Here is a 13,513-nt window from a genome sequence, read left to right as displayed (position 1 = left end):
TAGGGAAACCCTGGGGTCTGATGGTTTTCTTCATCATAGATGGTGCTTTAGAGCTGGGGGCTGGGCTTGGAGGAGGTCTACGCTGATGTCAGGCAGATAGCATATTTTCACAGCAAGTAGACATCATCAGGTAAGTAGCTACTTTAGGTGAGAGGGGAAAACAAAATCCTAAAGCAGAACTTCCTGTTGCCCCCTCACCTTTGCAGACAAAAAGGACCCCCACGGCGGAAGGAACGTCTCCTTCATTCTCAGAGTTGCTTTGATTTGGGATCTGGTTTTGTGTGGGTAATATAGTTTCACACTTGAGACTTTCTTTTCTTTTCTTTCTTTCTTTCTTTCTTTCTCTTTCTTTCTTTCTTTCTTTCTCTTTCTTTCTTTCTTTCTTTCTTTCTTTCTTTCTTCTTTCTTTCTTGTTATTTTCATTATGACTTTTTTGCTCTTTTGCAAAGAGCTAATTCTGCAGAATTGGGGCAAAGAGGAAGAAGGGAAGTCAGTGAATGTAATTATACTGGTTAGGAAGTAAAGTGTTAAAATAATCTCAAAGTAACTTCGAGTACCCTTTGGCTGGTGTATTTTCTAGAGTTTGCCCTTACTTCCCGGGGATAGATGATGATGTCCTGTTGAGATGCAGGTAAAGCTTGTACTTGAAGCTCACGTTTCTCTTTTTATGGCTTGGTTGGGAATCCTAACCCAGAGCCATGGCTTCTCTTCCCCCAGATCCATCCCCATGGGAGGTAGGCTCCAACCAAGCCTTTGCACCGTCTACCCTATGTCACTTGTCATTCGATACACAAGCATTTTTTCAAATACTTGAAAAAGTCATCATCGCATGAACTATACTTATGTTTTGGTGATATTTTTTGCATTTTCTGTATAACTAAAGATGGGAATAAAACCATAGCTTGCACAAATTGCTATAGAAAACAAAAGATCTCACCTTGAAAAACTTTTATCATAAAAGATTTTGAACATACTTTAAAGCAGAGAGAACAGACTAACATACCCCCCATATAACTGTCATTCAACTGCAACAGTTCTCAACATTTTCCCACTTTTATTTTGTCATCATCCGTACTTCTTGTTGTTGCTGTCTTTTCTGGAATAATCTAAAATCCCAGGCAACATATTCAATTCACCTGTCAGATAGGACTTAAAAAATATGTATGACCACAATATGATTATCGCTTAAGAAAATCAGCAATAGTTCCTTACTGTCATCTAATACCCAGGCCATATTCGAACTCTCTTGAATATCTAGAAAACAGAAAAAAGACTTAAAAAAAACTCTCATGAACAAGAAGAGAGATGAGTTTGAGATATTTGTGGGAGGAGGCCGAATTAATCAGTTTTACTTGTCTTCTCTCCAAAATAGGAACCAGAAGCCAGAGAGAGCGCTTCTAGGAATTTTAAACAATTTCGGCTGTCTAGATCTAGAAAAGTTTTATCTTTGGACACTGCTGGGGACTCACAGAAATTCTCTATAGCCTCAAAGGAACTCAGATCAGCCTTTTCTTTCCCTTCCAGGCAAGATTTAAAAAACAAAGCAACACATACAGGGACTCCTGGCTTGAACATCTGATTTCGACTCAGGTCATGATCTCAGGGTCATGAGATTGAGCCCCACGTTGGGCTTCGTGCTCAGTGGGGATTCTGCTTGAGACTCTCTCTCCCTCCTCCTCTGCCCCTCTGCCCCCGGTGCTCTCTCTCTAAATAAATAAATCTTTAAAAAACCCCACGGCACAGCACATACAAAGCACTTCAAAATTGGTCAAGTAACACAGGCATATTGTAGAAATATTTTAAAGAGCACATAAACAAGGAGAAGAAAAGGAGAATGACCTACTCTCCTAGGACCATAGACAATCCACCTTACCATTGGTATATAGTGCTCTGGGCTTTCTCATCCCTGTGGAATCATACTGTACATACCATTTTGAAACCTGCTTTTGCCCCATTCAGCTTAGCGAGACTTTCCCCTGGTCAGTTGACGTTCTCGTGCACTGCTATTTTAAAGGATATTGATCAGAGGAATAAACGAATTAATCTACCCAAGAACCACCTGTTCTTACATAATTTTCTCCATTATAAACAACGTAGATAAGAACATGTGTGTAACTAATTATTTCGCTCAGAGTTCATGGAAGAATAAGAACTATCCTTCTGCCATCACGTCTTCTCTTCCCTCTCGTTCTTATCCCTTGTGATGTGGCCACAGCCCCTCCCTTGGCTCTCTGGAAATGTCTCTGGCTCATCAGCAGGCACCCCAATCTGAAATACCAAGCTCTGCCTGGTCTCCTTCAGTGTTTCCTGTTTGCCAGTGGCTTCCTCCCAGGCCCCCAGCCTCAGGCCTCAGAATCTTCTCACTGAAGGCCTGGGTGTTAGTTCTACCTCAGGGATGTTGCTGGGGTCCCTCTCCTCCTTTCTAGCCCTGTAGTGTGCACTCTAGACAAAGCCCTCCTTGTTCTTACCTCTGTATTACTCCAGGAGCCCCCAGACTTGCCCCTCTGCTCTTCCCTCTTGGATCGCTCCACACATACAACAGGAATGAGCTTTGTGGAACCCTGCTTTGTCTGCCATTCTGGCCTCTGTCTGTCAGCCCAGCTGAGCTGCTTGCCGGCCTCGTGACACGTGCCCCACATTTCTTTCTTTCACTGGTCATGTTTCTCTTTCACTTTCGTCTTTGTGCTTCTCAACTCTATTGTTTGAAGGGTCACATTCTAATGTCCTGGTGTCTACAAAGCCTTTCTTGATTCCTGCCCATGGCAAGCAGCACTTTTTTCCTTTGTTAGCACTTGGCTTATTCCTGCTTTGGACACGGTGGAGGTTTATGGCTTGCATTGCCTTTAGATTCTAAGTGTCCTGAGGGCAGGGACTGGGTCTCATTTAACCTGGAATGTGCTCCATTGTATGGCACGATGCCTGACACATAGTAGGTGCTCAAAACGTCCAGTGAATAGGGACTATCTGAGTTAAAAGAGAACGGATTGGTTGGAGTATATGTGCCAAAGGCCCGGGGATTTGAGTTGACTGTGGAGCTCATACTATATGCTGTCGATGCTGACAGGCCAGAAGCAGTTTTGGATTATATGAAAACAAATATCGGCTCATTTCCCACAATTCCCTCTGCTTCTCTCTCCCCACCTAGCAACCCTCGAAACAGCCTCCCGGAACCACTTTCCACTTCCCAAACCAAACCCGTATTTCATGCTGCTGGGCCTTTGCACATGCTTCCCTCCCTCCTCCCCCTGCCATTTCTTCTTCTTTGTTTGTCACAATCTTATTCATCCTACACATCCGATGTCCCCTTTTGAATGTAGGGTTTCCTGATCACCAGAGAATTAATGGCTCCCTCTTCTGGGGTTTAGAGGACTGGTTCATATCACCATGATCACACCAGTGGCTATTGGTGCCTGCCTATTTTATTCCTGGTGCTGTTTCCCACTCATGACACATACTAGTTTATAATAATCTTCCATCAACCCTTCTAGGTAAATAATAAAAGGAGATACTTCTGTAATAGTCACTCTGTGCCAGGTACCATTTTATGTGCCCCACATTCATTAACCCATTTAATTCCCTACCACAGCCTTTGTAAGGGAGGCATTGCCATTGTTGCTTATTTACAATTGAGGAAACTAAGGCTCAGAAGGGTTAAGTGCCTTTCATGAGATCACACAGCCTGTAGTTAGGAGAGGCAGGTGGCGGTATGACTCCTGACTCTGGATTCTTAATCATTAGGCTCTATTGCCTCTATTGATAAAGGAACTGAAGCTCAGAGATGTTAAGTAATCTGCCCCAGACCACACAGTAAGTGTCAGATGTTGGAGCCCAGCTCAAGCTTGCCTGAGCCCAGAGTCTGTGCTCTCTTTTTTTACTCTGAACCGCCTCTCTTCGTAGCAGGGGTCGTCAAACTTTTTCTGTAAAGGGCTGAATAGTAAATATTTTAGGTTTTGTGAGTTTATCACCTCTGTTGCAACTTTGCATTATAGCAAGAAAGCAGCCATAGCCAATGCTAAATGAAAGAGCATGACCGTGTTCCGATAAAATGTTATTATTAATGGACACTGAAATTCGATTGTCATATAATTTTCACATGACATGAAATAATCTTTTAATTTTTTTCAATCATTAGGAAATGTAAAATCCATGCTTAATTCACGGACCATACAAAAACAGGTTGCGGGTGTGGCCCGCGGTGAGCCGGAGTTTGACAACCTTGTTTCATAGCAACATCACATCATAGAATGGTTAGATATGCATGAATCTGCCTCTTCGCTCTCTCTTTCCTTGAACAATTCAGCTTAGGGGCCTGAACATGCATGCCCAACTGAGAAAATGTGAGTCCTTTGGTAAATGAAATTCACGTTCTTTAGGAAGAAGTTCAGAGAGCATGTGACCGTCTTTGAGCATGCCCCGTGTGGACTGCACCCCCAGCTCCAAGTGGTTTTTCCAAACACGCCTTCCATTGCTCTGGGAAAAGCTGTGGTAGCTGCATTTTCCCAGCCGCCTTAGTCTGAGATGAGGTTCTGGTGTTCCTTAATGGTGCTCTGGGCGGCTGGCTGGCCGGCCTTGTTCCTTACTTGGATCAAGCTGGGAACTTGAGACCGTGGTTACGATCTGATTATTGCGCTCCTGGGAGTGGCAGGGACCAGTCTGAGCAGGGTGGCTGGAACAGAGGAGAGGAAGGGTGCACTCCCTGCTTGGCCTGTGGGTCAGAGGAACAGGGCTCTTGCTCAGAGGCTTCGAGGCTCAGGACACTGAGATAGTGGGAAGTCTCAGTGCGTGGTGGTGCTCCATTCTAACTCAGGTATGACGGGATGAAATAGGGTTTACAATTAGGATTGTAAATATTGCTTAGAACCTTGATTTTGGAAATCTTATATTGAAAGTTGCAAACCAGCATCTTGCAAGCAAAGTTTCAGAACAAAATTCATTTGAAACAGGGGTAATCTTTGTATACAAATAAACTGGGGGTAATTGGGTGAGGGGCATGAAGGAGGGCACTTGATGTAATGAGCACTGGGTGTTACATGCAACTGATGAGTCACTAAATTCTACCTCTGAAATAATAGTACAGTGTGTGTTAAATAAATGGAATTTAAATTAAAAAATTTTTAAAAAGAAAATAAACTGAGGGGTGCCTGGCTGGTTCAGTCAGTAAAGCATGCGATTCTTGATCTTGGGGTTGTGAGTTCGAGCCCCACGTTGGGTGTAGAGAACACTTAAAATAAAATCTTTTAAAAAATGATATTTCCTTCTTTGATTTTGATGGGGAATTTAATCATTGTTTGTAACAATTAGAAACAGGCTAAGGGGAATTACTAAAGTAGGGCTGAGAATTAGTGAAATGAACTCTTGTAAGATGAAACTCAAGATAGGATACTACTTGAAAAGATGGCGGCCTCGAAGGCGGTAACCTTATTTAAAGCGTCTTGAAACTGGGTTTGCATAGGAAGCATAGTTGTATTTGAGATGCTTGGCCGAGGGCTGGAGGGAATTACAGGCTGAGGGGGACATGTGGGGCTGCTGCTTCTCTGGAGTCAGACTCCATTTAGGGCTCACGTTGCCTCTGCCATTTGCTTGCTGTGTGACTGCGGGCAAGGTTCTCAACGCCCTTGGAGTCTCTACAGATGTGAAATAGTAATTTCTACTCAGACAGCAACTATCTTGTTTACGAGTATGCTCCCAGGACATGTTATGGTGCCGGCCACACAGGAAGCCCTAAACAAATGTTTTTTTAAAATGAATAAAACAACTAATGAATAATACAAAGTACTTGGTACAGTCCCCGAAAGATGCTGAATAGTGTAAATAAAAGTCACAAAACAACCATTGACCCAGCCGTGCCACATTTGGGACTATATCCCCTAAGAAATCATCCCACATAAAGGTAACATATATATGTGTATATGCATGGATATGTTTTACATGTAAAATAGCAGGGTTGTTAATGATGGTGAAATACTGGGGAACTAACTCAAAGACTCGGCGAACCATGGAGAATGGCTGGACACTTACAATTGTTGAAGCGATGGGAAGCTATTTAGCTAAAACCTGGCAAGTGTGTAGACTGTTGAAAATCAACATTTAAAAAAAAATCAGAGAAAATGTTTAGAAGATCTATATAAGTGTTTATTTACTAGAGAAGGAAACTGAGTAAGAGTTTGGAGTGATAACATTTAGAGATAATTACACTTTTTTTCTGTGAAGTTGCTTAAGGGTTTTTGAGCTGACCCTCCTCCCACCGCCCCCCCCCCCCGATGAAGGAAAAGAAAGGAAATGAAGCCCCCAACCCTGTTGCCAGATAGGGAGCTTTCGCGGTGGTGTCCCTGCTAGGCTGTGGACAGGTCGCTAATGGAAGGTCCTGGCGGGAGATGGGTCGCTGAAGAGCGTGATGCTTTCTTAATCAACTAAGTGTGTTAGATCCATGGCTGAACCCAGCTCCTTAATGAATGAATTGGCTGCTGCTAGTGCAGGTCCTTTGCCCAAAGCCCTTCTGAGGAGGATGACTGTTTGATGTATCCTCTGTACTCTGGAGGCCACCCTTGGTTCATATTTTTTGAAAAAGATAGCTGAGGATTCCATCAGCATTTTGAAATAAGCCACCTCAATCAAAGGCCGGATAACTTAGAACTTGCAGTAATAATTAGTTAGTAATGGTCATAATTGCACCTTAGTTTTATATTGTGCCCTATTGTTCTGAAGGGGCTGTCTGTCTCACAGAATGAACGAGAGAGTATTTCTAAACGTACAGCTGTGGATGAGTACAAGTACAAGTTGTTGCTGGGTTGTTATAACTTCCACCTGATCCTTATCCGCTTCCTGCAAGGAAGGCAAAGCAGGTCTTATTTCAGGTTTACAGAGGAGGAATTAGCACAAGAGGGCCAACTACTTTATCAGGGTGGGATGATGGCTACGTGACGGGTCTGTGGGGACAGATTATGACAACACAGAGGGGACGCCTAATGTAGCAGCAGCCCAGGTCATCAGAGAATATTTTCAAGAAGGGGTGGATGTTGGGGGGTGAGTGAAAGGAAAGGTCTTTGCAGGCAAATAGAGAAGCACAGAGTATGTCCGAAGAAAGACCAGTTGGGCAGAACGGGTCTGTTAGTTGGGATGGGAATGGAGGCCAGAGTGAATCCTGGATTTCCTACTGGCCAGCCCTCAGCTTTCCAGGAGATGAAGCGGATTAGGGCGCCTCGTCCCTACGCCCTCCCTCTCGTCTGCCTTTGTCCTGCTGCTGAGGTGCGCAGAGGCTCCCTCCTTACACCCTTGCCTTTGGGAGAGGAAGCCTCGTTCCCACCTTCCCTCTGTGTGCGACCCATCCAGGCCCCTTGAAGGTGTACTTCCTGTGAAAACGGTGGAAAAGGGAGAAAGGGAGACAGAATTCAAGTTACTGAGAACTGAGAAATTCTGAGATTGAAGGTGCATTGATTCCAGTGTGACTGAATCCTCACAGGGTCACTTAGTGGCCTCCCTCGTGATGCCATTTGAATTCACTCTCAGTAACTCTTCTGCAGGGAGAGACATAGAATGGGGGCCCCCTAGCCGGTTAGCCACTTTGCAGTACCATGGAAAAACCGCATCTGTTTTTCACCAACAGGGCTTTTTAGAGAGAATTTCTCATTTTAGGAGAAACTCCACTGAAAGCAAGCCCATCCAGCTTCCAGACTGCTGATGGGACCCACAATGGGTTTTGTGGGTACATGTGACACGCCAACTGGAGATGATCTGTCATGTCTATATAGGGTAGTGCTCTAACCTGGACCGGAGGCCCTCCCCTTCCCCTCTTCCAGCTCCATATTTAGCCATCTGTGAAGGCTACGTGTGTCATCGAAGTGTATCATCTTCTTTACTGCTACAGAACAATACAGAGGTTTACGTTCTTGTACCCACTGAGGCAGGTAACGAAGCTTTCTCCTTTGGCCTCAGTTTTAATAGAACCACAGAGAAAGCTAATCTTGTCCAACCACTTTGCAATTTGGGAAACTGAGGCCCTGAGAGCTGATTTGATGTGCCTCTTAGTGCTAGAGCTGGCTGGGAATGAAGGTCACTGACTTTTGGAAGCTTGGTAATTGGCAAGGCTCAAATAGGAATTTCTTTGTATGTTCACACCATATTTTTGTTTTCATGTTACAAGAAATCCCCCCTTTTTTGCTCATCACGGCTTGGTGTGAGATACACAGAGCAGTCTTTGACAGAGAAGACTCTCTAGGGCTACTTCTAATTCCCCACTTATAATCCATCATTGTTTAGCATTGTATTTAGTGATTATTATCTAACAATGATACTAATAATAAGGATGACTTACTGTACGTTTGCTAGGTGTTAACTATTTACATACAGTATGTTTACATTATGCACGATGCTAGGGATTTTATACATCTGAGCGTACTTACTAGTCTCAGAACCCCGATGATGTGGATTTACAGATTGCAGATGCACGATTTACAGAGGAGGAAACGGAGACGTAGGGAGGTTAAGAAACTCTGCTGAGGTTGCTGCACCGTGGTTGGCTGAGAGTCAGGATTCAATTCCAGATCCACACAACTTTAAAGTTGGTGTTCTTGCCTTGTTCTTGCCTCATCGACTTCTCGTTGCAGGTCCCTACTCTGGAAGTTTGGCTTTTGCTCAGTCAATCTATTAGCAAGATTTTATTTAATAACCAAAAGCCTGACACATGCACATTTTTTCCTAGTTCCAGTCCTGTTCCAGGGGCATCAAAATAAAACTCAAAAATGTCTTAAAAGGTCTTGGCTCTGGACCAAGTAATGAGGCGGTCACAAACACATATATTTAAGTCATCTGTAGGTCTAAAGAGCTAAAGTCTGAGACCTGACAGAGCCCCCCAAGAAGACCTTGCTCAAAGGTCTGGTGACAAAGAGGTAGGTGTCCTGGATGATGGTGTGTGAAAGTGACCCATTGTGAGTCTTAAGACAGAGTCGAGCCAATCATTTGACATCCCAGCTCCTGTGCCCTGGACATTCAATAATTGGCATTTTATTTTTTTGTTAGAGAGAGAGAGAACGCTCACACGAGCATGAGAGTGGTGGGGGGAGGAGCAGAGGGAGAGAGAGCATCTTAGGCAGGCTCCCTGCTAAGCAGGGAGCCTCACATGGGGCTTGATCCCAGGACCCTGAGATCATGACCTGAGCTGAAATCAAGAGACTGATGCTTAACTGACTGAACCACCCAGGCGCCTCAATATTTAGCATTTTAAATAAATAGTAGTGGAAATACATAACAGGATGCTTCCATATAGGTCCCGTGCACCAGGTTCTGTGCTAAGACAGACTCTCTACACGCTGAATACTTATAATAATCGTACTTTTCTTATTCTCATTTTTATGAAGGAACCAGGGCTCCAAGAGGTTAAGTAACTCAGCCAAGGTCACCCAGCTCACATGTCATTAAAAAATGAATACGTGAAAATCGTGTGAATTATGCATTTGATTGCAAAGGCTATTATGTCAAATTAAACAAACAGAGACTATGGGTTGATAAGGATAAACAGTTCTTGGAAGCGAATGGCAGGATTTAGAGGAGTGATTTTTAAAAAAAATAATGTTTTGAGGGGTGCCTAGGTGGCTCAGTCAGTTAAGAGGCCAGCTCTTGGTTTCAGCTCAGGTCATGATCTCAGGGTCCTGGGATCGAGCCCCACATGGGGCTCCATGCTCAGTGGGGAGTCTGCTTGAGGATTCTCTCTCTCTCCTTCTCCCTCTGCTGCTACCTGCCCCCTCTAAAATAAACAAAAATAAATCTTTAAAAAATTATGTTTTGAGGCAGACCTATACATTGCTTTACATGTGATAAGTCAGGAATATCTCCAGTGAGGAAGGTTGTAAGCCCAGACTGTATGAATAACCTTGACTCTGAATTTTGGTCTGAAAGATCTTTCCTTTGTCTGATGCTGGGCTAGTCTGCCATGATGTCCTTCGGCAGACGGGACACCGTCTCCAGGGCTGATCTCATCGTCTGGAGCTCTCACACCTGCAGTGAATGAGAATTTATTTGACCCTTTCACGAAATTCAGCTGCTGTCATATTTATGCAGCTCAGTTTAAGTGATGCTCCCTGCATAGGGTTGCTTCTAAGCAAGTTATTTTGTATCACCAGGGCCCAGCAGAGTTGCTGATACATACGTAGCTGTTTCGAAACATAGGGGAGAAAGAGCTAATTTACTCCTCACAACATCTCTGAGAAGCCGATCCTCAGTTTATTGCATTCTTGCAGATGTGTACAGAGGTTTGGAGATGAAGTCACGTGCTCAAAGCCAGGTCATTGGGTCGGTGATGGAGCTGGATTTCAGATGCAGAAAATGCCAAGGGCGGTGCTGTTTCTATTACATCTGTAGCTGGTTTTTGGCAAAACCTCAAGAGAAAAACCACAGCAAATTTTTAGAGTTCTGGTGATTTCTTTTCTCTGACCTCAGCACGAATTCCCAGATAAGCGAGGACTGGCCGATTAATCAATACATGAAGGGACGTGCTTATACTGTCACTCATTATGCTTCTCTTTCTCGCAGTTCCCAAAGTGGCCGGGATCCATTAGAAACTGAAGCTGCTGTCTGTGGCCTTCCCCACTTCGTGGAGCAGAAGCCAACAGAGAGCTGTTGGAAAGCGAGCATTCACACATCAGGTAGCTATTGAGGTCTTTTTCATGTTGATATCAGAGCAGTTGCTAGTGTTTTTATCACTAGGCTGATTTAGAGATAAAACCAGCTTCTGCTTCTTGCCTGGGTGGAGTTGTGGGTGTCTGTGCTGGGGTATGTGCACCGCTTTTCTCACCAAAGGGGAGAGTGATTGGACAGTGGGTTGGACGGCTACACCGAGGTGAGCCCCGTGTTTAATCAGCGTGCCAATGAGGAAGCTCCCCGTCTTTAAAAAGGGAAAGAGGCACCTCGGTGGCTCAGTTGGCTGAGCATCGGACTCTTGATTTAGGCTCAGGTCATGATCTCAGGGTCATGGGATCGAACCCCACATCAGGCTCTGCGCTGAGCGTGGTTCCTGCTTGGGATTCTCTCTCCTCCTCTGCTCCTCCCCCTTCACTTGCACAAGCTCTTCCTTCAAAAAAAAAAAAAAAAGGAAAAAGAAAGACTCAATCCCCCCCCCCTTTTCTTTCTGTTGCAGTTGAAGACTGGCCTTTGGAACTTTTCAATGTAGATCGCGTGTCTCCCTTGGATGGACGGGGAGAATTGCTGTCGGGGGTGCTGAGAACACAACCCCCTCCGGGTTTCATTCCCTGTGTTGAATGGCCTTTGCTTCAGCAGCCCACTGAGGGCCCTTTCCCTTGGGATTCTGAACTTGCAACTAGGACTCCAGGCTGGGAAGATGCTGAGTTCCATCAAGTGTGTGTTAGTGGGAGATTCTGCTGTGGGGAAAACCTCTCTGCTGGTGCGCTTCACTTCAGAGACCTTTCCTGAAGCTTACAAGCCCACAGTGTATGAAAACACAGGTGTGGACGTCTTCATGGATGGCATCCAGATCAGCCTGGGCCTCTGGGACACAGCGGGTAACGATGCCTTCCGAAGTATCCGCCCCCTGTCCTACCAGCAGGCAGATGTGGTGCTGATGTGCTATTCCGTGGCCAACCATAACTCTTTCTTGAGCCTGAAGAACAAGTGGATTGCCGAAATCAGGAGCAACTTGCCCTGCACCCCCGTGCTGGTGGTGGCCACCCAGACGGACCAGCGGGAGGTGGGGCCCCACAGGGCCTCCTGCATCAATGCCATAGAAGGGAAAAAACTGGCCCAGGAAGTGAGAGCCAAGGGCTATCTGGAGTGCTCGGCCCTCAGCAACCGGGGGGTTCAGCAGGTGTTCGAGTGTGCCGTCCGGACTGCCGTCAACCAAGCCAGGAGACGCAACAGAAGGAGGTTCTTCTCCATTAATGAGTGCAAGATTTTCTAGCCTCCCAGAGACTCCACCCATCCTCGTTTACTCCCCCCAAAGACTCACGGGGCCAGGGAGAGCAGGCAAGCCCGCAAGGACTGAGGCTCTTTCTAGGTACGTCCGTCACAGCACTTCCCTTAGGAAGTGCTTACCGTTGTTGATGAGACTTGGCCACGGGCTGTTTTTATGAAATACACTCTACAAATGAACTTCTTGCCCAGTCCGATTGGAAGGTTCTATAATGAAGATTTCCATCTTCGATTAAAAAACAAAGTAGTCTCCATCATTTTGGACAAAGAAGTGAGTTTTTTCAAGAATTCCATATTTAAAGACATATTGTATTTAAATGATAACACAATGTATAGCTCTTATATGTAATGAGTTTTTACATTTGGAAAGTTCTACAGGGTCCCACACACAAACTGCGGTATGAATGACATAACCCTCTGGGGGCTCTGCCAAAGGCTTGTAGTGTTTTCCCCTGTAGTAGTGATTTTTATGGAGACCACTTGCCTGCTAGATATTACTAGGTGATCAAATTTTAAAATGACCATAGCCAGATCTTTGCAATTACTTTTCCATCCGCCTGTTATTCAGAGTTGTACATAAAATACGGTTCAATAACATAAGATTCTTTAATGCTGCCTAATTAAAAATTAAAATTTTAAACAGCTGTCACTAGATTTCTCTATAGTTATATTTTTTTAAAAAAGCATTTCTTGTTTATGATACTACCTTTTACCCAAAGAAGTCCAATTGTGCAGTAAGCATTCCTCCCTCATTCACCAAGATAGACTGAAGGGAAGCCTACCAGGTAGGGAATCAGACTGTGCCAGTGGAGCAGAAGTGAGGAAGTCTTACCTTCATTTCAGGAACCGGTGCATTTTGCTTGCTTCTTCCAACACCATGCTTCCTAGCTGGTTGTATGTTTTCTGGAGAAGAGCAGGCTCCAATTTCCGTACAATGGGAATTTAGCAGATTTGCTATTTGAGGGCTGAACTGAGCTGGCAGGGCAACAGAAGTTATTAATGTTAGGATTCAATCCAGATCACTGGGAAGGCGTCTACATATATAGTGTGCGTGTGTGTAAGGGGGAAAAAGGTGGGAACTTATCATTTTTACTATTTCATGAATATGAAACACCTGAGTGAAAAAAAAGAATTCACAGATTCCAAGCACAGGGACCCGGCAAACTGTAGAGCAACTGTTCAGATAATAAAAAGTTATCGGGAGAAAAACTGAATACAGAAGGACACATCTCGCCCTCCTCCAACCCCGTTCTATTGAATAGCTTAAAACAACGATATCGCTCAGCTGTTAAAGTTGAGAATAGAGGACTATGTAACCAGAGGGGGAAATTGTGAAGGTGGGCACCCAGGTATTGCATTTGCTCACCTAATCGAATAAAACTTAGAACTACTCTGAACCACATTTGTTGAAGTATGTCATTGTTTTTGCACAACACAGCCAATCGCATACACATGGTAAGAGAGTGGGCATGAATGACTAACTTATGTTAAACATAAGCAACCCGATTTTTTAGTTTCCTTATGTGCTCAGTCCTTTACAGCTATAATCAGTGTCAAGATCAGATTTGCACTCATCTCCAGACTCCTTTCTCCTCCT

General features: G+C 44.5%; 1 protein-coding gene across 2 annotated transcripts in view; it reads left to right on the top strand.

Annotated features, from left to right (window-relative positions):
• Window positions 1-13,313, top strand: part of RHOH (ras homolog family member H) — a 45,654-nt gene extending 32,341 nt beyond the window's left edge. For both annotated transcript variants that reach the window (XM_040624988.1, XM_008701422.2), the window contains exons 2-3: window positions 10,525-10,637; window positions 11,129-13,313. In XM_040624988.1, the coding sequence (XP_040480922.1) occupies window positions 11,330-11,905 (576 nt within the window). In that variant the 5' untranslated portion in view covers window positions 10,525-10,637; window positions 11,129-11,329 and the 3' untranslated portion in view covers window positions 11,906-13,313. The remainder of the gene's footprint in view (window positions 1-10,524; window positions 10,638-11,128) is intronic.
• The last annotated feature ends 200 nt before the right edge of the window (window positions 13,314-13,513 follow it).

The sequence above is a fragment of the Ursus maritimus genome, unplaced genomic scaffold (assembly GCF_017311325.1).
Source record: "Ursus maritimus isolate PB19 unplaced genomic scaffold, ASM1731132v1 scaffold_8, whole genome shotgun sequence".
Taxonomy (NCBI): Eukaryota; Metazoa; Chordata; class Mammalia; order Carnivora; family Ursidae; genus Ursus; species Ursus maritimus.
The sequence above is the reverse complement of the archived record's forward strand: the minus strand, read 5'-3'. Positions and strand labels throughout refer to the sequence as shown.